The sequence below is a fragment of the Coregonus clupeaformis genome, chromosome 16, assembly GCF_020615455.1.
Source record: "Coregonus clupeaformis isolate EN_2021a chromosome 16, ASM2061545v1, whole genome shotgun sequence".
NCBI lineage: Eukaryota > Metazoa > Chordata > Actinopteri > Salmoniformes > Salmonidae > Coregonus > Coregonus clupeaformis.
The window spans coordinates 26,328,513-26,349,933 of record NC_059207.1 but is presented as its reverse complement, the minus strand read 5'-3'; the positions used below and the strand labels follow the sequence as shown (position 1 = coordinate 26,349,933).

At 44.1% G+C, this 21,421-nt stretch overlaps 1 protein-coding gene across 1 annotated transcript in view; it reads left to right on the top strand.

Annotated features, from left to right (window-relative positions):
• The first annotated feature begins 4,557 nt into the window (after window positions 1-4,557).
• Window positions 4,558-21,421, top strand: part of LOC121584298 (regulator of G-protein signaling 3) — a 128,969-nt gene continuing 112,105 nt past the window's right edge. Inside the window, exons 1-3 of the mRNA XM_045225641.1 lie at window positions 4,558-4,721; window positions 17,607-17,759; window positions 18,236-18,408. Coding sequence (XP_045081576.1) covers window positions 4,678-4,721; window positions 17,607-17,759; window positions 18,236-18,408 — 370 coding nt within the window. The 5' untranslated portion in view covers window positions 4,558-4,677. The remainder of the gene's footprint in view (window positions 4,722-17,606; window positions 17,760-18,235; window positions 18,409-21,421) is intronic.

Below are 21,421 nucleotides of genomic sequence, written 5' to 3'. Positions count from 1 at the left end.
GTCGGAGCTAGAAGCACAAGCATTTCGCTACACCCGCAATAACATCTGCTAAACACGTGTATGTGACAAATACAATTTTATTTTATTTGATGTTATTTTATTTTATTTGATGAGTCCAAATTATAGATTTTTGGTTCCAACCGCTGTGTCTTTTGTGAGATGCAGAGTAGGTGAAAGGATGATTTCCGCATGTGTGGCTCCCACCATGAAGCATGGAGGAGGAGGTGTGATGGTGTCGGGGTGCTTTGCTGGTGACACTGTCGGTGATTTATTTAGAATTCAAGGCACACTTAACCAGCATGGCTACCACATCATTCTGCAGCGATACGCCGTCCCATCTGGTTTGTGCTTTTCAACAGGACAATGACCCAAAACACATATTCAGGCTGTGTAAGGGTGATGGAATGCTGCATCCGATGACCTGGCCTCCACAATCACCCGACCTCAACCCAACTGAGATGGTTTGGGATGAGTTGGACCACAGAGTGAAGGAAAAGCAGCCAACAAGTGCTCAGCATATGTGGGAACTCCTTCAAGACTGTTGGAAAAGCATTCCTCATGAAGCTGGTTGAGAGAATGCCAAGAGTGTGCAAAGCTGTCATCAAGGCAAAGGGTGGCTATTTGAATAATCTCAAATATAAAATATATTTTGATTTGTTTAACACTTTTTTGGTTACTACATGATTCCTTATGTGTTATTTCATAGTTTTGATGTCTTCACTATTATTCTACAATGTAGAAAATAGTAAAAATAAAGAAAAACCCTTGAATGAGTAGGTTTGTCTAAACTTTTGACTGGTAGTGTGTATATATATAGTGTATATATATGGTGCCATTTGTTGTAAAAAAAATATATATATGTATATGTATGTGTATATATATATACATATATATTATTTTTACAATAAACTTTCATTCTGAAAATGTCATGTAAGCCTCAGAGTTGCTCTAAAAGGTAGCAGAAAGCAAGATTAGTGAACATTACAGTTGAGGTGTTGGCTACAAGGTAAGGAATTAATTATGTTGGAGGATGTCACTGGATGAAAAGAGCAACAACTACATCCCAAATGGCACCCTATTTCCTTTGTATTACTTTTGCACTATGCAGGGAATAGGGTGCCATTTGGGATGCACACCATTTGTACTCACACACATCAAATCAAATTTTATTTGTCACATGCGCCGAATACATCAGGTGTAGACTTTACCGTAAAATGCTTGCTTACAAGCCCTTCCCAACGATGCAAAGTTAAAGGCCCAGTACACCTCCTGATGAGGTGGCGGATGGTCTCCTGAGGGATCTCCTCCCAGACCTGGACTAAAGCATCCGCCAACTCCTGGACAGTCTGTGGTGCAACGTGGCGTTGGTGGATGGAGCGAGACATGATGTCCCAGATGTGCTCAATTGGATTCAGGTCTGGGGAACGGGCGGGCCAGTCCATAGCATCAATGCCTTCCTCTTGCAGGAACTGCTGACACACTCCAGCCACATGAGGTCTAGCATTGTCTTGCATTAGGAGGAACCCAGGGCCAACCGCACCAGCATATGGTCTCACAAGGGGGTCTGAGGATCTCATCTCGGTACCTAATGGCAGTCAGGCTACCTCTGGCGAGCACATGGAGGGCTGTGCGGCCCCCCAAAGATATGCCACCCCACACCATGACTGACCCACCGCCAAACCGGTCATGCTGGAGGATGTTGCAGGCAGCAGAACGTTCTCCATGGCGTCTCCAGACTCTGTCACGTCTGTCACATGTGCTCAGTGTGAACCTGCTTTCATCTGTGAAGAGCACAGGGCGCCAGTGGCGAATTTGCCAATCTTGGTGTTCTCTGGCAAATGCCAAACGTCCTGCACGGTGTTGGGCTGTAAGCACAACCACCACCTGTGGACGTCGGGCCCTCATACCACCCTCATGGAGTCTGTTTCTGACCGTTTGAGCAGACACATGCACATTTGTGGCCTGCTGGAGGTCATTTTGCAGGGCTCTGGCAGTGCTCCTCCTGCTCCTCCTTGCACAAAGGCGGAGGTAGCGGTCCTGCTGCTGGGTTGTTGCCCTCCCTACGGCCTCCTCCACGTCTCCTGATGTACTGGCCTGTCTCCTGGTAGCGCCTCCATGCTCTGGACACTACGCTGACAGACACAGCAAACCTTCTTGCCACAGCTCGCATTTATGTGCCATCCTGGATGAGCTGCACTGCCTGAGCCACTTGTGTGGGTTGTAGACTCCGTCTCATGCTACCACTAGAGTGAAAGCACCGCCAGCATTCAAAAGTGACCAAAACATCAGCCAGGAAGCATAGGAACTGAGAAGTGGTCTGTGGTCACCACCTGCAAAACCAGTCCTTTATTGGGGGGTGTCTTGCTAATTGCCTATAATTTCCACCTGTTGTCTATTCCACTTGCGCAACAGCATGTGAAATGTATTGTCAATCAGTGTTGCTTCCTAAGTGGACAGTTTGATTTCACAGAAGTGTGATTGACTTGGAGTTACATTGTGTTGTTTAAGTGTTCCCTTTATTTTTTTGAGCAGTGTATTTCCACACTATGAGGTTGGAAAAATACTGTGAAATTGTGAAGATTATGATAAGGCCCTTTTAGTGTAAGAGTTGTTTGAAAAAACCGCCTGACATTTCAGCCTGTTTTGGTGGGATTGCGTTTTGGCCTGCTTGGTGCCATCAAAATGTGTTAATAGACCAATAAGAAAGAGAGTTCCAAACCTCTCTGCCAATAACAGCTAGTTTTCCGTTTTCCCCTCCCCACTCAGACCACTCCCAGACAGTCCTAGCAAAATTATTGCTTGAGAATTTGCTTGCTAAGAAGCTATTTTGTTATTTTTTAAAAAATTTATTGAAAACAATCACAGTAAGGTACTTAATTGTTACCCAGAAATGATTTGATATTGATATAAAAACAGATGCATTTGGCCTTTAAAAATAATACAGATACAACAGGAGGAATAAAATACACAAGAATGAAGCTATATACAGGGAGTACCAGTACCATTTCACTGTGCAGGGGTAAAAGGTATTTGAGGTAGATCTGTACATAAAGGCCGGGTAAAGTGACTAGGCATCAGGATATGATGATTGTGAAACAATGTTTGTGTGTGTGACGTCGGTATTGTGTGTGTGTTATGTGTGTGTATGTAGTGTTTGTGAATGTGTGTGGGTTTGTGTGAGAGTGTCAGTGTAATGTGTGTGAGTGAGTTGACTCATGTTAACTCCAATGCGTCCCACAGTAGTGTCAAGTTGTCTGGATGTCATTCAGGTGGTGGACCATTCTTGATACACAAGAGAAACTGTTGAGTGTGAAAAACCAAGCAGTATTTCAGTTCTTGACACACTCAAACCGGTGCGCTTGGCACCTACTACCATAACCCCTTCAAAGGCACTTAGATCTTTTGTCTTGCCGATTCACCCTCTGAATGGCACAAATACATCATCCATGTCTCAATTGTCTTAAGGCTTACAAATGATTATTTAACCTGTCTCCTCCCCTTCATCTACACTGATTGAAGTGGATTTGACAAGGGATCATAGTTTATACCTGGATTCACCTGGTCAGTCTATGCAGGTGTTCCTAATGTTTGTACACTCAGTGTAGTCTTGTGAGTGTGCATAGAGGCAGTGCAAAATAGGGTCAATGCAGATAGTCCAGGTAACAATTTAATTAACCATTTAGCAGTCTTATGGCTTGGGGGTAGAAGCTGTCTCGGAGCCTGTTGGTCCGAGAGACGATGCATAGCAGAGTCTACAGTCTATGGCTTGGTTGGCTGACACATACATCATGTACAGAGGGTGACAGATGAGGCTGAGAAGTAAATGAAAGGAAAAAAAGTAGAATTCCTTCGTCTCAGAGCCCCTGGCGACATATAAAGCCCCTCTAACAGCAGTTGGAAAGACACAGCAAACTCCATGAACTCCCAAAGCTGCATTCAAGCTACACTCAGTTAATTATTAGATAGTGAGTCGTATCGCTCACATACAATAACATTACTTTTATGATCTATTTCAAGAGCTTGATGTCTACTGATACACTTAGTTGATATACAGTGTCATTGGTTTGAAATTATAGGCATTTTGCTATTGTTCATGTTGAACTTCAATTTGTGAGCCCTTTGAGTAAAATATACCCTCCCCCAACTTCCTTGCAGTCTGAAGTTGAGCAGACTGAGATATCCCACCTGATACCATGTAATTAATCTCTATAGAACAAGAAATTATTATCATAAGAATATCCTAATGACACAAAAGATATGAATATATTTAAAGATCTATACATAAATCCCCAAAATCCAGGTATAAACTATAATGACACAAAAGATATGAATATATTTAAAGATCTATACATAAGTCCCCAAAATTGACCACGAAAGTATTTGTTGGCCAAGTGAAGAAACGGATCTGTTTAGGCAATTGCTACCCCACATTTTTGGGGGAATTTTAAACGTTTACTTGAGCCCAGCAGCGCGTGTACGTTTTCAAATAGAGCTCCCGGATTGGTCGAAAGCATATTTGGTTTACAACTCAGTGCTCGCAGCGGAGACTAGGGGGAGTGGAGTGGACGGCAGACTTCCCTTACTAAATGCAAGGAGTAGAGGAACTTATGAACGTTGCAAGCGCCTTTTTTGAACGTAGTTATGAAAGAGTGATATCCTGTGTCGTTCAGGAGGACAATGTCAATGGAAAACGTTAAGCCACATCAAGACAAGCGAAAAAGGTAGGCCTATTGGAATTATTTTGTGTGCTTAATGCAATGTCCAGACGCCGTTTTCCCAAGAGCATTATAAGGCTAAAGTTCATCGTTAGAACCTTCGTAGGAGCATCGTTCAATCTCCGAGCTGTTTTCCAAAACCATCGTTATTAACGTTGCACTTGAAAACGCTCTTAATCTAACGCTTGCATCAGACCACTCATAGAACAGCTAAGTGATAAGATGCTTTTTTGCCCTCCCGCGTCACTTATAACCAGAATATATCCGGTAAACATGGAATCAGATGGTTTATCCGTGTCTCTATTACCGCCGATAACTAAATTACAAAGTTGCCAATGTCTTTGAAATGTATACAAACAAGCGACGTATAAAAATATGCTTCATTAAATATAAACGGTAGCCTATAGGGCTATTTAAATCATATTGAAATACATCTAATGTTCAATCAATTGAGTTCTATTTTGCTGTAATTTGACTCAATATATTTCATGATATGTAGCCTAACATGTCCGCAAAGATGTGCCAAACCGGTGATTTTGTGCATTTTTATAGTGGAAGCATTAGAATAAGTCGCCTCAGTATTCGTAGCCATGGGTGATATCTTTCTAGGAGCTGGTCCGTCGTCAGTATTGTGGAATAATTCGCAGATTTGAATGGAGAAAGCTGATCCGAGAGCAGCGCTGCCTTTCTTTCGATCCTATCAGTATCGACACATGCCTTCACGAGGCGCTTATGCTGGGCATAAACTACACGATTAACAAAATCTTAACAATTTGGATGTGCTCACATTTCGCGATTTCCTTGTCCCAAATCTTTCGTCCATCCTCAATCCCAGGACCCCAGTGTTCACATTACATGATGATTCCCTAGTTGATTCTGCCCCACTGGAGGCTCCTCAGAGGAGGAAGGGGAGGACCATCTTCCTCAGTGAATAATATAAAAAATATAGTGAAACATTAAAAAGAGTGATCCTTTTTAGATAAAACTTTACTAAATATATTCACATTTCACCAAATAATTGATTAAAACACACTGTTTTGCAATGAAGGTCTGCAGTAGCCTCAGCAGCACTCTCTGGGGTAGCACCATGGTGTAGCCGGAGGACAGCAAGCTTCTGTCCTCTGGGTACATTGACTTCAATACAAAACCTAGGAGGCTCATGGTTCTGACCCCCTTACATAGACTTACACAGTAATTATGACAACTTCCGGAGGACGTCCTCCAACCTATCAGAGCTCTTGCACCATGAACTGACATGTTGTCCACCCAATCAAAGGATCAGACAATGAATCTAGTGCTGAAAGGATAAGCTACAGGTTTCAGGTTTCCATCCAACCATTTAATGCGGCTGAATTACCTGACGCATGACAAAAGTCACGACCGGGCTGATGGAAACAGGATATGCCGGTAAAATTGTATAAATGCCGACAGACAATTTGTTCGTTTGACATGGTGGGATATTTTTGTGTCTGTAAAATGTTATTATGCAAGAAATAGCGATGGAAATGCCTTTTTGCACAAATATTGATGTAATAATCATCATATCAAAGTAAACTTGGAGTCAAGCGATGATAAGCCATGCAGTTTATTAAGCTACACATGAAATAAGTTATGAACTTCACAGGGTGGTGAAAGTGCACATGATGAGCTTGATGCTCCTTTAAAATAAATATGTTATTCTGGTGACAGGATGCTTGGCTGCCGTTTGACAAATAAAAAAAAATGCAGGTAGCCTACCCGCACTGTACCTGCGAGCTGTTGGCTAGAGCGCATGGGCCAAGACCAGAGTGGGCACGTTTGCTATATAACGCAACAGTTGTTGTGACAAAACCATCAGTAGAGTTGAAACTGCGATGGAACACCATTTAACTTGAATTTTTCATTCGGTACATGGGAATTTAAACGCAAAAGTTATTTTTATGTGCACTACTTCATCACACAGCCTTTTATCCGCAATGAGTCAGTTTGATGGAAACATCTCTGGGGGGGGAATTGTTTTATGCAGATTTTTTCAAAATATTTGCATTAAAATCTGTCGCAAATTGGATGGAAACCTGGCTAGTGAGCTGCTTATTAGTGTGCACATTATTATGTGCAGAAACATTTCAAAATGAGTCGGAGGCACAAAATATGTACTTAATATTAATTAAAATGATTATATGAAATAATATTTTTGGTTTCTGTCATGGTAGGACTCAGTAATATTGGTGGGTGGAGATTTCACTTAAGGACCAATGGAATGGTCTAAATTAATCAAACTCCGCCCAACTGGGGCACCGGGGCCATGTAAAATGAACTTGCCCATTTGAAAAGGCAGCTGCGTTCTCTCCACAGCTCCAACAATCTGTCTTCCATCACATCGGTCCATACAGTGCGTGTTGTTGCTTTCCTCTTCACCATCATTGTTTTGGTCTCACATGTTGAATGCTCTTTGGCTATGGGCAGCAGTCCTTGCCCAATCGCATCATAGCACTGTTCATACTACAAGATGCACTACCAACATTTTTGACATTATCGGGACATCCGACAGAGGTCTGGAGAACGGAACAGCCATCATTTGTGCGTCCTTGATTCGCTCAAACTGACCCGACTACTGATCCTAGCCCAAGTTCATAGGGTTTCACCCCGATCATGAACATTTGCCTGGGATGGCAGCAACTTGGTGAATTCGTGGCAAAATCATGCAGTGTATGCATGGCATTAGTGAACGTTCTCTGCATGGTGTTTTGGGAAACACATATTACATCGTCGGCCGTTGTAGGAAAGATGCATCGTTAAAACACTCATAAGCCTAAGTTCCATCGCTGTTGGGAAACCGAGCCCTGGATTATTCATACTGCCTAATGTTAATACTGCACTATATACAGTGCATTCGGAAAGTATTCAGACCCCTTGACTTTTTCCACATTTTGTTACGTTACAGACTTATTTTTAAATTTTTTCCCTCATCAATCTGCACACACCCCATAATGACAAAGCAAAACATTTTTTTTTTTTTTTGCAAATGTATATACAGTGGGGAAAAAAAGTATTTAGTCAGCCACCAATTGTGCAAGTTCTCCCACTTAAAAAGATGAGAGAGGCCTGTAATTTTCATCATAGGTACACGTCAACTATGACAGACAAAATGAGAAAATAAATCCAGAAAATCACATTGTAGGATTTTTTATGAATTTATTTGCAAATTATGGTGGAAAATAAGTATTTGGTCAATAACAAAAGTTTATCAATACTTTGTTATATACCCTTTGTTGGCAATGACACAGGTCAAACGTTTTCTGTAAGTCTTCACAAGGTTTTCACACACTGTTGCTGGTATTTTGGCCCATTCCTCCATGCAGATCTCCTCTAGAGCAGTGATGTTTTGGGGCTGTCGCTGGGCAACACAGACTTTCAACTCCCTCCAAAGATTTTCTATGGGGTTGAGATCTGGAGACTGGCTAGGCCACTCCAGGACCTTGAAATGCTTCTTACGAAGCCACTCCTTCGTTGCCCAGGTGGTGTGTTTGGGATCATTGTCATGCTGAAAGACCCAGCCACGTTTCATCTTCAATGCCCTTGCTGATGGAAGGAGATTTTCACTCAAAATCTCACGATACATGGCCCCATTCATTTTTTCTTTTACACGGATCAGTCGTCCTGGTCCCTTTGCAGAAAAACAGCCCCAAAGCATGATGTTTCCACCCCCATGCTTCACAGTAGGTATGGTGTTCTTTGGATGCAACTCAGCATTCTTTGTCCTCCAAACACGACGAGTTGAGTTTTTACCAAAAAGTTCTATTTTGGTTTCATCTGACCATATGACATTCTCCCAATCCACTTCTGGATCATCCAAATGCACTCTAGCAAACTTCAGACGGGCCTGGACATGTACTGGCTTAAGCAGGGAGACACGTCTGGCACTGCAGGATTTTAGTCCCTGGCGGCGTAGTGTGTTACTGATGGTAGGCTTTGTTACTTTGGTCCCAGCTCTCTGCAGGTCGTTCACTAGGTCCCCCCGTGTGGTTCTGGGATTTTTGCTCACCGTTCTTGTGATCATTTTGACCCCACGGGGTGAGATCTTGCGTGGAGCCCCAGATCGAGGGAGATTATCAGTGGTCTTGTATGTCTTCCATTTCCTAATAATTGCTCCCACAGTTGATTTCTTCAAACCAAGCTGCTTACCTATTGCAGATTCAGTCTTCCCAGCCTGGTGCAGGTCTACAATTGTGTTTCTGGTGTCCTTTGACAGCTCTTTGGTCTTGGCCATAGAGGCGTTTGGAGTACTGTTTGAGGTTGTGGACAGGTGTCTTTTATACTGATAACAAGTTCAAACAGGTGCCATTAATACAGGTAACGAGTGGAGGACAGAGGAGCCTCTTAAAGAAGAAGTTACAGGTCTGTGAGAGCCAGAAATCTTGCTTGTTTGTAGGTGACCAAATACTTATTTTCCACCATAATTTGCAAATAAATTCATTAAAAATCCTACAATGTGATTTTCTGGATTTTTTTTCTCTCAATTTGTCTGTCATAGTTGACGTGTACCTATGATGAAAATTACAGGCCTCTCTCATCTTTTTAAGTGGGAGAACTTGCACAATTGGTGGCTGACTAAATACTTTTTTTCCCCATTGTATATAAAAAAACAACTATCACATTTACATAAGTATTCAGACCCTTTACGCAGTACTTTATTGAAGCACCTTTGGCAGCAATTACAGCCTCAAGTATTCTTGGGTATGACACTACAAGATTGGCACACCTGTATTTGGGGACTTCAAATTCTTCTCTGCATATCCTCTCAAGCTCTGTCAGGTTGGATGGGGAGCATCCCTGCACAGCTATTTTCAGGTCTCTCCAGAGATGTTCGATTGGGTTCAAGTCCGGGCTCTGGCTGGGCCACTCAAGGACATTCAGAGACTTTTCCCGAAGCCACTCCTGTGTTGGAAGGTGAACCTTCGCCGCAGTCTGAGGTCCTGAGCGCTCTGGAGCAGGTTTTCATCAAGGATCTCTCGGTACTTTCCTCCGTTCATCTTTCCCTAAACCCTGACTAGTCTCCCAGTCCCTGCCGCTGAAAAACATCCCCACAGCATGATGCTGCCACCACCATGCTTCACCGTAGGGATGGTATTGGCCAGGTGATGAGCGGTGCCTGGTTTCCTCCAGACGTGACACTTGGCATTCAGGCCAACAAGTTCAATTTTGGTTTCATCAGAGCAGAGAATCTTGTTTCTTATGGTCTGAGAGTCCTTTAGGTGCCTTTTGGCAAACTCCAAGCGGGCTGTCATGTGCCTTTTTACTGAGGAGTGGCTTCCGTCTGGCCACTCTACCATAAAGGCCTGATTGGTGGAGTGCTGCAGAGATGGTTGTCCTTCTGGAAGATTCTCCCATCTCCACAGACTAACTCTGGAGCTCTGTCAGCGTGACCATCGGGTTCTTGGTCACCTCCCTGACCAAGGCCCTTCTCCCCCATTGCTCAGTTTGGCCGGGCAGCCAGCTCTAGGAAGAGTCTTTGTGGTTCCAAACTTCTTCCATTTAAGAATGAATGAGGCCACTGTGATCTTGGGGACCTTCAATACTGCATACATTTTTTGGGACCCTTCCCAAGATCTATGCCTCAACACAATCCTGTCTCAGAGCTCTACGGACAATTCCCTCGACCTCATGGCTTGGTTTTTTCTCTGACATGCACTGTCAACTGTGGGACCTTTTTATATAGACAGGTGTGTGCCTTTCCAAATCATGTCCAATCAATTGAATTTACCACAGGTGGATTCCAATCAAGTTGTAGAAACATCTCAAGGATGATCAATGGAAACAGGATGCACCTGAGCTCAATTTCGAGTCTCATAGCAAAGGATCTGAATACTTATGTAAATAAGGTATTTCTGTTTAAAATGTTGTATACATTTTCCAACATTTCTAAAAACCTGCTTTTGTGTTGTCATTATGGGGTATTGTGTGTGTATAATGATGAGGATTTTTTAAATTTGTAAATTCAATTTAGAATAAGGCTGTAACGTAACAAAATGTGGAAAAAGTGAAGGGGTCTGAATACTTTCCAAATGCACTGTAGCTGCATTACATTTACATTTTAGTAATTTAGCAGACACTCTTATCCAGAGCGACTTACAGTTAGTGAGTGCATACATTTTTCATTCTGGATTAAATTGTATTATTTGCTACTAACCCACATATGAATATCATGAAATACCCTCATTCCCTGTTAATAAAAAATATGACGTCTGAAAAGACTGAGGCAAGTCCAAGAACAGAACAGCGCCGGAAGAAGATGGCTGCCGTTTTACAGCCCTCTAACCAATTGTACTACTATGTGTGTTTTTCCGCGTTATTTGTAATTTATTTTGTACATAATGTTTCTGCCATCGTCTCTTATAACCAAAGAGAGCTTCTGGATATCAGGACAGCGATTACTCACCTCGCGTTGGACGAAGACTTTTTCTTCAACGAGGCGTTCGCGAAGGATATTCTACAGACTCCCGACAAGGCCCAGATCCCCGTCATTCGCGTGAGGAAGAGACGGAGATATCGTGGACGCAGATCCGGGTGCCTTGTAAGGATCCGACGGCGAAAGAGTAAACTGCCTCTCCCATCAATCCTATTAGCCAATGTTCAATCTTTTGAGAATAAAATTGACGATTTAAGATTACGGTTATCCTACCAACGGGACATTAAAAACTGTAATATCTTATGTTTCACGGAGTCGTGGCTGAACGACAACAATGACAACATTCAGCTAGCGGGCTATACGCTACATCGACAGGACAGAACTGCAGACTCTGGTAAGACAAAGGGTGGCGGTCTGTGTATATTTGTAAACAACAGCTGGTGCACAAAATCAAATACTAAGGAAGTCTCGAGGTTTTGCTCGCCTGAGGTAGAGTATCTTATGATAAGCTGTAGACCACACTATTTACCAAGAGAGTTTTCATCTATATTTTTCATAGCTGTCTATTTACCACCACAAACCAATGCTGGCATTAAGATTGCACTGAATGAGTTGTACAAGGCCATTAATCAACAGGAAAACGCTCATCCAGATGCAGCGCTCCTAGTAGCCGGGGACTTTAATGCAGGGAAACTTAAATCCGTTCTACCTCATTTCTACCAGCATGTTAAATGTGCAACCAGAGGGGAAAAAACTCTAGACCACCTTTACTCCACACACAAAGACGCATACAAAGCTCTCCCTCGCCCTCCATTTGGCAAATCTGACCATAACTCTATCCTCCTGATTCCTGCTTATAAGCAAAAACTGAAGCAGGAAGCACCAGTGATTCGGCTAATAAAAAAGTGGTCAGATGACGCAGATGCTAAGCTACAGGACTGTTTTGCTAGCACAGACTGGAACATGTTCCGGGATTCTTCAGACAGCATTGAGGAGTACACCACATCAGTCACTGGCTTCATCAATAAGTGCATCGATGACGTCGTCCCCACAGTGACCGTACGTACATACCCCAACCAGAAGCCATGGATTACAGGAAACATCTGCACTGAGCTAAAGGGTAGAGCTGCCGCTTTCAAGGAACGGGACTCTAACCCGGACGCTTATAAGAAATCCCGCTATGACCTCCGACGAACCATCAAACAGGCAAAGAGTCAATACAGGTCTAAGATTGAATCATACTACACTGGCTCTGACGCTCGTCGGATGTGGCAGGGCTTGAAAACTATTACAGACTACAAAGGGAAGCACAGCCGCGAGCTGCCCAGTGACACAAGCCTACCAGACGAGCTAAACCACTTCTATGCTGCGCTTCGAGGCAAGCAACACTGAAGCATGCACGAGAGCACCAGCTGTTCCGGACGACTATGTGATCACGCTCTCCGTAGCCGATGTGAGTAAGACTTTTAAGCAGGTCAACATTCACAAGGCCGCAGGGCCAGACGGATTACCAGGACGTGTACTCCGAGCATGTGCTGACCAACTGGCAAGTGTCTTCACTGACATTTTCAACATGTCCCTGACTGAGTCTGTAATACCAACATGTTTCAAGCAGACCACCATAGTCCCCGTGCCCAAGAACTCTAAGATAACCTGCCTAAATGACTACCGACCCGTAGCACTGACGTCTGTAGCCATGAAGTGCTTTGAAAGACTGGTCATGGCTCACATCAACAGCATAATCCCAGAAACCCTAGACCCACTCCAATTTGCATACCGCCCCCAACAGATCCACAGATGATACAATCTCTATCGCACTCCACACTGCCCTTTCCCACCTGGACAAGAGGAACACCTACGTGAGAATGCTATTCATTGACTACAGCTCAGCATTCAACACCATAGTGCCCTCTAAGCTCATCACTAAGCTAAGGATCCTGGGACTAAACACCTCCCTCTGCAACTGGATCCTGGACTTCCTGACGGGCCGCCCCCAGGTGGTAAGTGCACGTAACAACACATCTGCCACACTGATCCTCAACACGGGGGCCCCTCAGGGGTGCGTGCTCAGTCCCCTCCTGTACTCTCTGTTCACCCATGACTGCATGGCCAGGCACGACTCCAACACCATCATTAAGTTTGCCGACGACACAACAGTGGTAGGCCTGATCACCGACAACGATGAGACAGCCTATAGGGAGGAGGTCAGAGATCTGGCCGTGTGGTGCCAGGACAACAACCTCTCCCTCAACGTGACCAAGACAAAGGAGATGATTGTGGACTACAGGAAAAAAAAAGAGGACTGAGCACGCCCCCATTCTCATCGACGGGGCTGTAGTGGAACAGGTTGAGAGCTTCAAGTTCCTTGGTGTCCACATCACCAACGAACTATCATGGTCCAAACACACCAAGACAGTCGTGAAGAGGGCACGACAAAGCCTATTCCCCCTCAGGAGACTAAAAAGATTTGGCATGGGTCCTCAGATCCTCAAAAAATTATACAGCTGCACCATCGAGAGCATCCTGACTGGTTGCATCACCGCCTGGTATGGCAACTGCTTGGCCTCTGACCGCAAGGCACTACAGAGGGTAGTGCGTACGGCCCAGTACATCACTGGGGCAAAGCTCCCTGCCATCCAGGACCTCTATACCAGGCGGTGTCAGAGGAAGGCCCTCAAAATTGTCAAAGACTCCAGCCACCCTAGTCATAGACTGTTCTCTCTGCTACCGCACGGCAAGCGGTACCGGAGTGCCAAGTCTAGGTCCAAAAGACTTCTCAACAGCTTCTACCCCCAAGCCATAAGACTCCTGAACAGCTAATCATGGCTACCCGGACTATTTGCACTGCCCCCCACCCCATCCTTTTTACGCTGCTGCTACTCTGTTAAGTATTTATGCATAGTCACTTTAACTCTACCCACATGTACATATTACCTCAACTACCTCAACTAGCCGGTGCCCCCGCACATTGACTATGCAACGGTACCCCCCTGTATATATAGCCTCCCTACTGTCACTTTATTTTACTGTATATATAGCCTCCCTACTGTCACTTTATTTTACTTCTGCTCTTTTTTTCTCAACACTTTTTTGTTGTTGTTTTATTCTTACTTTTTTGTTTAAAATAAATGCACTGTTGGTTAAGGGCTGTAAGTAAGCATTTCACTGTAATGTCTGCACCTGTTGTATTCGGCGCATGTGACCAATAAAATTTGATTTGATTTGAAGAAATAGAGAATGCCGCAATTTGGGACATTCCTGCATGTGGGCGTTCCTGCATCTGTAGTAACCCCTCTTGTTATACTTCTATTGGTCAATTTTTAAGCTAGGACTCCGCTACACAGGCGGGAGGCAGAGGTTCTCCAATACAGTAGGTGGCGGTAATGTAATGTACCATAACGTTGACTCACAACAGAGCAGAGCTAGCAGTGCACAAAGGCACGTCACGATTAACGTGACCCGTTTTTGCAGCTTTCCAGTTCTAGACTGCAGAGAAAGAAGGCCAACTCCACCTAACTAGTTTAAATGTATGGAATCACTTGGGAAATCTGGGATTTTAGGTTAACTTAGTCTTTGACGGCGAGGGCAGGTGTTCCGCAGGTGTAAGTGAAGGACACTGGGTGCTAACTAGTACACAGCAGGCGGGATAGGTAGCTAGCTAGTTAACGATAGCTAGGACACCGGTAGACAGTGTCCTTTTGCCCCCGCCTGTCAGGCACTGTTTTCACACACTTCTGTTAATGACGGCAAGGGCAGGTGTTCGACCAGCGGAAGCAAAGAACGCTGTGTGCTAGGAACCATGCAGGAACCAATGTGATGCTCGAGGAGGGGCGTTCATACAAGAACCAATGGTATGCTTGAGGGTGGGGCTTTCCTGCAGATTCATTAATGCCCACATGCAGGAATGCCCCAAATTGCGACCCGCAATCACACACTATTGAAGAAAGCTGAGAGAAGTCGAAGTAGTAGCCTTTTAGCCTATTCATGACTACTGTCTTATTTCATTAAAGTTTTTTTTGGGATCATTTGTAGCCTAATTCGAATAATATACTATTCAGACAGTCACCCCCATTTTATATTTAGTCTATGCACATGTTTTTTATTTTACATGTGGAATTTAATTACAAAAATATAAACGCAAGATGTAAAGTGTTGGTGCCATGTTTCATGAGCTGAAATAAAAGATCCCAAAAATGTTCCATGCACACAAAAAGCTTATTTCTCTCTCTAAAATGTTGTGCATACATTTGTTTACATCCCTTTAGTGAGCATTTCTCATTTGCCAAGATAATCCTGACAGGTGTGGCATATCAAGAAACTGATTGAACAGCATGATTATTACATAGGTGGACTTTGTGCTGGGGACAATAAAAGGACACAATGTGCAGTTTTGTCACACAACACAATGCCACTGATGTCTCAAGTTTTGAGGGAGCGTGCAGTTGGCTTGCTGACTGCAGGAATGTCCTCCAGAGCTGTTGCCAGAGGATTACATGTTAATTTCTTTACCATAAAACGTTGTTTTAGAGAATTTGGCAGTACGTCCAACCGGCCTCACAACCGCAGACCATGTGTAACCACGCCAGCCCAGGACCTCCACATCTGGCTTCTTCACCTGCGGGATCATCTGAGACCAGCCATCCGGACAGCTGATGAAACTGTGAGTTTGCACAACCAAAGAATTTCTGCACAAAGTACCAGAAACCATCTCAGGGAAGCTCATATGCGTGCTCATCGTCCTCACCAGGGTCTTGACCTGTCTGCAGTTCGGCGTTGTAACCGACTTCAGTGGGCAAATGCTCACCTTCGATGGCCACTGTCACACTGGAGAAGTGTCCTCTTCACTGATGAATCCCGGTTTCAACTGTACCGGGCAGATGGCAGACAGCGTGTATGGCGTTGTGTGGTCGAGCGGTTTGCTGATGTCAACATCGTGAACAGAGTGCCCCCATGGTGGCGGTGGGGTTATGGTATGGGCAGGCATAAGCTACGGACAACGAACACTATTGCATTTTATTAATGGCAATTTATAATGCACAGAGATACCGTGACGAGATACTGAGGCCCATTGTCGTGCCATTCATCCGCCGCCATCACCTCATATTTCAGCATGATAATGCACGACCCCATGTCGCAAGGATCTGTACACAATTCCTGGAAGCTGAAAATGTCCCAGTTCTTCCATGGCCTGCGTACTCACCAGACGTCACCCATTGAGCATGTACGACAGCGTGTTACAGTTCCCGCCAATATCCAGCAACTTTCGCACAGCCATTGAAGAGGAGTGGGACAACATTCCATAGGCCACAATCAACAGCCTGGTCAACTCTATGCGAAGGAGATGTGTCGCGCTGCATGCAACAAATGGTGGTCACACCAGATACTGACTGGTTTTCTGATCCACACCCCTACCTTTTTTTAAGGTATCTGTGACCGACAGATGCATATCCGTATTCCCAGTCATGTGAAATCCATAGATTAGGGCCTAATGAATTTATTTAAATTGACTGATTTCCTTATATGAACTTATACTCAGTAAAATCTTTGAAAGTGTTGCATGTTGCGTTTTTTTATATTTTTGTTCAGTGTATGTTTGAATCCTACCTTTCACTTGGTAGATAGGCGACAGCCCCCTGAGAAATGTGATTCCGACCTCTAACGAAATGGGGTCCCTAGTCTTTGTTGCCCCATACTGTGCTGTCAGAACACATCCCCTTCATTAGTACTGTTTAACACACCACGTGTTTTTAATTGTGTTTTGTGTGCACTCAATCCTGAAAAAGATCACCACGGCTGTAACAGAAGGGTTTGAAACTTATGCAGTATCGCCTCATATTGTTTGCTCTCCTCAAGCTGGTGTTTTTTTGTCATCCGTGATCATGTGTTCAGATCAGATGTGAAGCTTAGCTGGGTTGTTGCCTTTTCTTGTTTAATGTATTAACCCTCTGAGCTGAAGGCATCAACTCTTCACATCTTATAAAGATAGGCAAGGTAACTCACTACAATTGCAGCCAACCAAATCAACTGTGCAATAGCATTCACCACTGAGTGGCGCAGTGGTCTAAGGCACTGCATCGCAGTGCTAACTGTGCCACTAGAGATCCTGGTTCGAATCCAGGCTCTGTCGCAGCCGGCCGCGACCGGGAGACTCATGGGCGGCGCACAATTGGCCCAGCGTCGTCCAGGGTAGGGGAGGGAATGGCCGGCAGGGATGTAGCTCAGTTGATAGAGCATGGCGTTTGCAACGCCAGGGTTGTGGGTTCGATTCCCACGGGGGGCCAGTATAAAAAGATATGTATTCACTAACTGTAAGTCGCTCTGGATAAGAGCGTCTGCTAAATGACGTAAATGTAAAATGTAAAATGATAGAAGTTCTTTGTTGAGGGCTGCATCCCAAATGGTGTGCTATGTAGGGAATACGGTGCCATTTGGGCACCGCTGAAGAGTTTTGCAAATGAGAGCAAATCCCCACAGCAGTAACCTCTTCTGTCATGATATACTAGTGGCCACAGGTTACCAGAGCGGGCCTGCCAACCGGAGCCTCCCACAAAGAGAAAATGCAGAGAGAGGAGGGATGCTGTATTTCCCATGGGGAATATGGAGAACAGAGCGACAGAAGGAGACCCCAGGAATGTAATGAGGCGTGTGGAACACCGGTATGAACAAGCCAACATTACTGTCAAGCCAAACAACCCACAGGCTTCCAATGCCATAGTGCTAGATTTTCCTGATTTTTCCTGTAACCTGTTAAGTCATAAATTGTAGTAATTTCATTGACACGTAAACACAACTTAATTCTAATTAACTTAATGTTCTTATTTTAATTTTATTTGTATATATTTGTATAATTTGTATTTTATTATATTGTATTTCATGTGCTGTAGGGTAAAGCTTAATAACTGACATTCCTGTTTAAACGAACCCAGTCTTATCTAGTCTAGAAAGTCACTGGGTGTCCGGCACAAGACACAATTCCTCAAGAGCGCAGTTTGAAGTCATGCACTCAACAAATCCATCTTTATAGTGTGAACCGTAACGAAGCACAACCGCATATTCAAACATGCTTTCTCTCTGCTTTACCTGGAAACTCTGTCTGTATCAGCTAAGATTGAATATGTCTGTCTGTTTGCAGCCACATTGTCAGACCAGGAGCTGACCGATGGGATAGAGCAGCAGTGGTCCACAGGAGCCCAGGGGCAGAGGTCAAGGTAGCAATGGTCAAGAAGACTTCTCTGAAGAACACTGATGCTGAACCTGCCCCCAGGAAGAGGAGAAAGATCCACCCCTCGGGATTCATGAGGAAAGGTGGGAGAAATGTAATTCCACATTGACATCAATTTAAAATCACAGGATACTACCTGATGTTCTCGGAAGCTCTTGTAATTTATGCAGAAACAGCATCAAATTTATACCTGACTCCTGTTAAAAAAAAAACTAAATAAAACTCTATGACATAGCCTTGGACAAAAGGTCAGTGGTGAAGGGAACTTTGGTTTGTGAGTACATACATCATCATATTCAATGTTGACCAATAGATGGCAGTATTGACTTCTGAGATGTCTTTTTTGAGTACTATTCAGACATCATTGGTATTTGTGAGTAGTGGTTTGTCATCAATAGCTATGTCCCAATTATCTTTCCTTCCTCCAAAAGTGTGCACTTGTTCACTGATTTGAAAGGAAATGACTGGTATAGAAATATGGTGGAAACTCCCACAAGCCCATGCCTCCTCCAATCCAATGCTTTTAGATTTGTGGGAAGTAGTGAACATTCCAGGAGAGATTTTGTGGACGTACAATATGATTAGTCTTCTCAATTGATAGGCCTAAATCAACAAAGGATGATCATAATAAGGATAAATAATATTTCAATGTATATTTCAGTCTACCTCCTCCATCTTGTCCCTTTTGAATGTGCAATTTATGTAGCATAGCTGCCTTTAAAGATGTTGCAGTCCAGTTCAGACATACTCAGGGGTCCTGTTCATTAGGCACCAAACTGAAGAAAACGGATTGAAACAGGGAGGGACTTTTGTTTTCAGCTTCAAAAATGTTTCCTGTTGCGTGCCATAATGAACACGACCAAGCTGTCACGTGTAGTTTAGACTTCTGTTTCCTCCCTAGGGAACCTCTAATGCTGAATAGATGTAGGCGTAGAGTGCCCTTGGCATGGGGGGTCCTGGGGGGGTCAGGAGGGGGACAGTGGAAACAGGTAGCTGGCTATTTAGCATGATAAATGTCCATTGAATGGGGGCAGGGCATATGTCCACTGAGGTGGTGGGGGGATCCATAGGGGCCTGATGGTCTGGGGGTAGAAGCTATTGACCAGCATTTCAGTTTTTGCCATGATGCTTCTATACTGCCCGCGTCTGAGTGATGGAAGCGGGGAGAACAGTCCGTGGCTCAGGTGGCTGGGGTCCCTGATGATCTTCTTGGCCTTCCTGCGACACCTGGTGTTGGTGTCCTGGAGGGCAGGCAGTGGGCACCCAATTGTCAGTTCGTCCACCCTCTGTAGCGCCTTGCGGTCAGCGGCGGTGGAGTTGCCGTACCAGGATGTGATGCAGCTCGACAGTATGCTCTCGATGGTGCTCCTGTAGAACACTGTGAGGGCCCTCGGGGGACAGGCTGAATTTCTTCAGCCTCCTGACGTTGAAGAGCCGTTGTCGTGCCTTCTTCACCACGGTGTTCGTGTGGTTTGACCATTTCAGCTCCTCTGAGATGTCTATGCCAAGGAACTTGACGTTTTTGACCGTCTCCATGGCATCTCCAAAGCCCTGTTGATGAGGATGGGGGCGTGATGGTAGGAGTATGTACTCAGAAGTAGGGATGGGGGAAAAAGTTTATACAGTAAATTATTGCGTTATTCTTTTTACGATTTTATCGATTCTATGACTCCCAAGTATATATTTTTTTGATAGGTAGTTAATGTCAGCTAGCGTTAGTTGGCTGTACCTGCCCCAAAACTGGTACTTCTCCTTATATAGCTTGGCCTCAATCTTCTTATTTTTAATAATGAATTTCTTTAAATTAAATGTTTCTTTTTTTTCCCCCACTGCATAACAACTTACAGACGCACACAAACAATGACTACATCTCATCTGCCCGGACCCGCATGCTCACACCACATCCCCTGTGCCCGTATTATTGTTTGCAACTTGGCCTCAAATTGTATCAACTTGTTTTTCTCGGTCGCCCATGTTTTCTCAACATTTAAACAATAAATCGCATAAGCCCTCCACCCTGCCAATGATGGCGGACTGATCGATCTTCAACTTTCCAGCATAAGGTATTTCAAGATGACTGACGAGAAGAGAATCATCCAGCCCATCGGGCACCTCACTACACCCCCACATGCCATGTCTTGAAACATGCACATGCAGATGGACGAATCAAAAGCAAGTTTACATTGCAATACTCAGAAAGCATGGACCACCGAGTCATTATTAGCCCTACACCCAAGACATGACTCCGCCGCAGAATATGTGAACCTTGTCTCCTGCACAACACACTCTACACAACAGTTTACAGTACACTGGACCAACCGCACATTTTCGTGAACTGCAATTTAGCTAGTTATGCTCCAACTTCCCCTCCATCTTGTGCCAAAATCAGCTCTTTTTTAAGTCTTGGTTCCAAGAGTCCACATATTTTCCAAGAGATTGTCAGTTGGATATATACATTTACATTTACATTTTAGTCATTTAGCAGACGCTCTTATCCAGAGCGACTTACATTAGTGAGTGCATACATCTTTTTTTTCATACTGGCCCCCCGTGGGAATCGAACCCACCACCCCCTGGCGTTGTAAACGCCATGCTCTGTTCTGTACATCCTCCCTATCATATACACATTCCCCTCCAACTCAAATAAGATCCCCTTAAGGTTGCGCCGATGTCCAAAAGATTCCAAATCATGACATCAAGACATGTAGCCTACAAGTTGCATTTATTTGAAACTACTGTATCTACATTGGTCAGTCAAAAATTACCTTCCAATTCTGTCATGGAAATAAATAGACTTCCTGCTACCAAGTCACTTATGGTTTCCATGCCTTTAGTTTTCCATGTAGACCAATCCATCGGTGAACTCCGAAAAGCCATCCAAGGACCGGTCCACAAGGCCGTGCTCCCAGGGAGTGACACTGGTTCCTTTTGAATACGCCTCACTCTCTTCCACATTGTTATAGTGTTCTTAACTATGAAGTTGTTAATGTTCTTAGCTTTATCCTTTGAAAATAGACACGTAAAAAGATTCTGGGGGTGAGCATGTGCATCTTCAATATGTACCCATTGTTCCTCTTTAGTGCATTTAACTATATG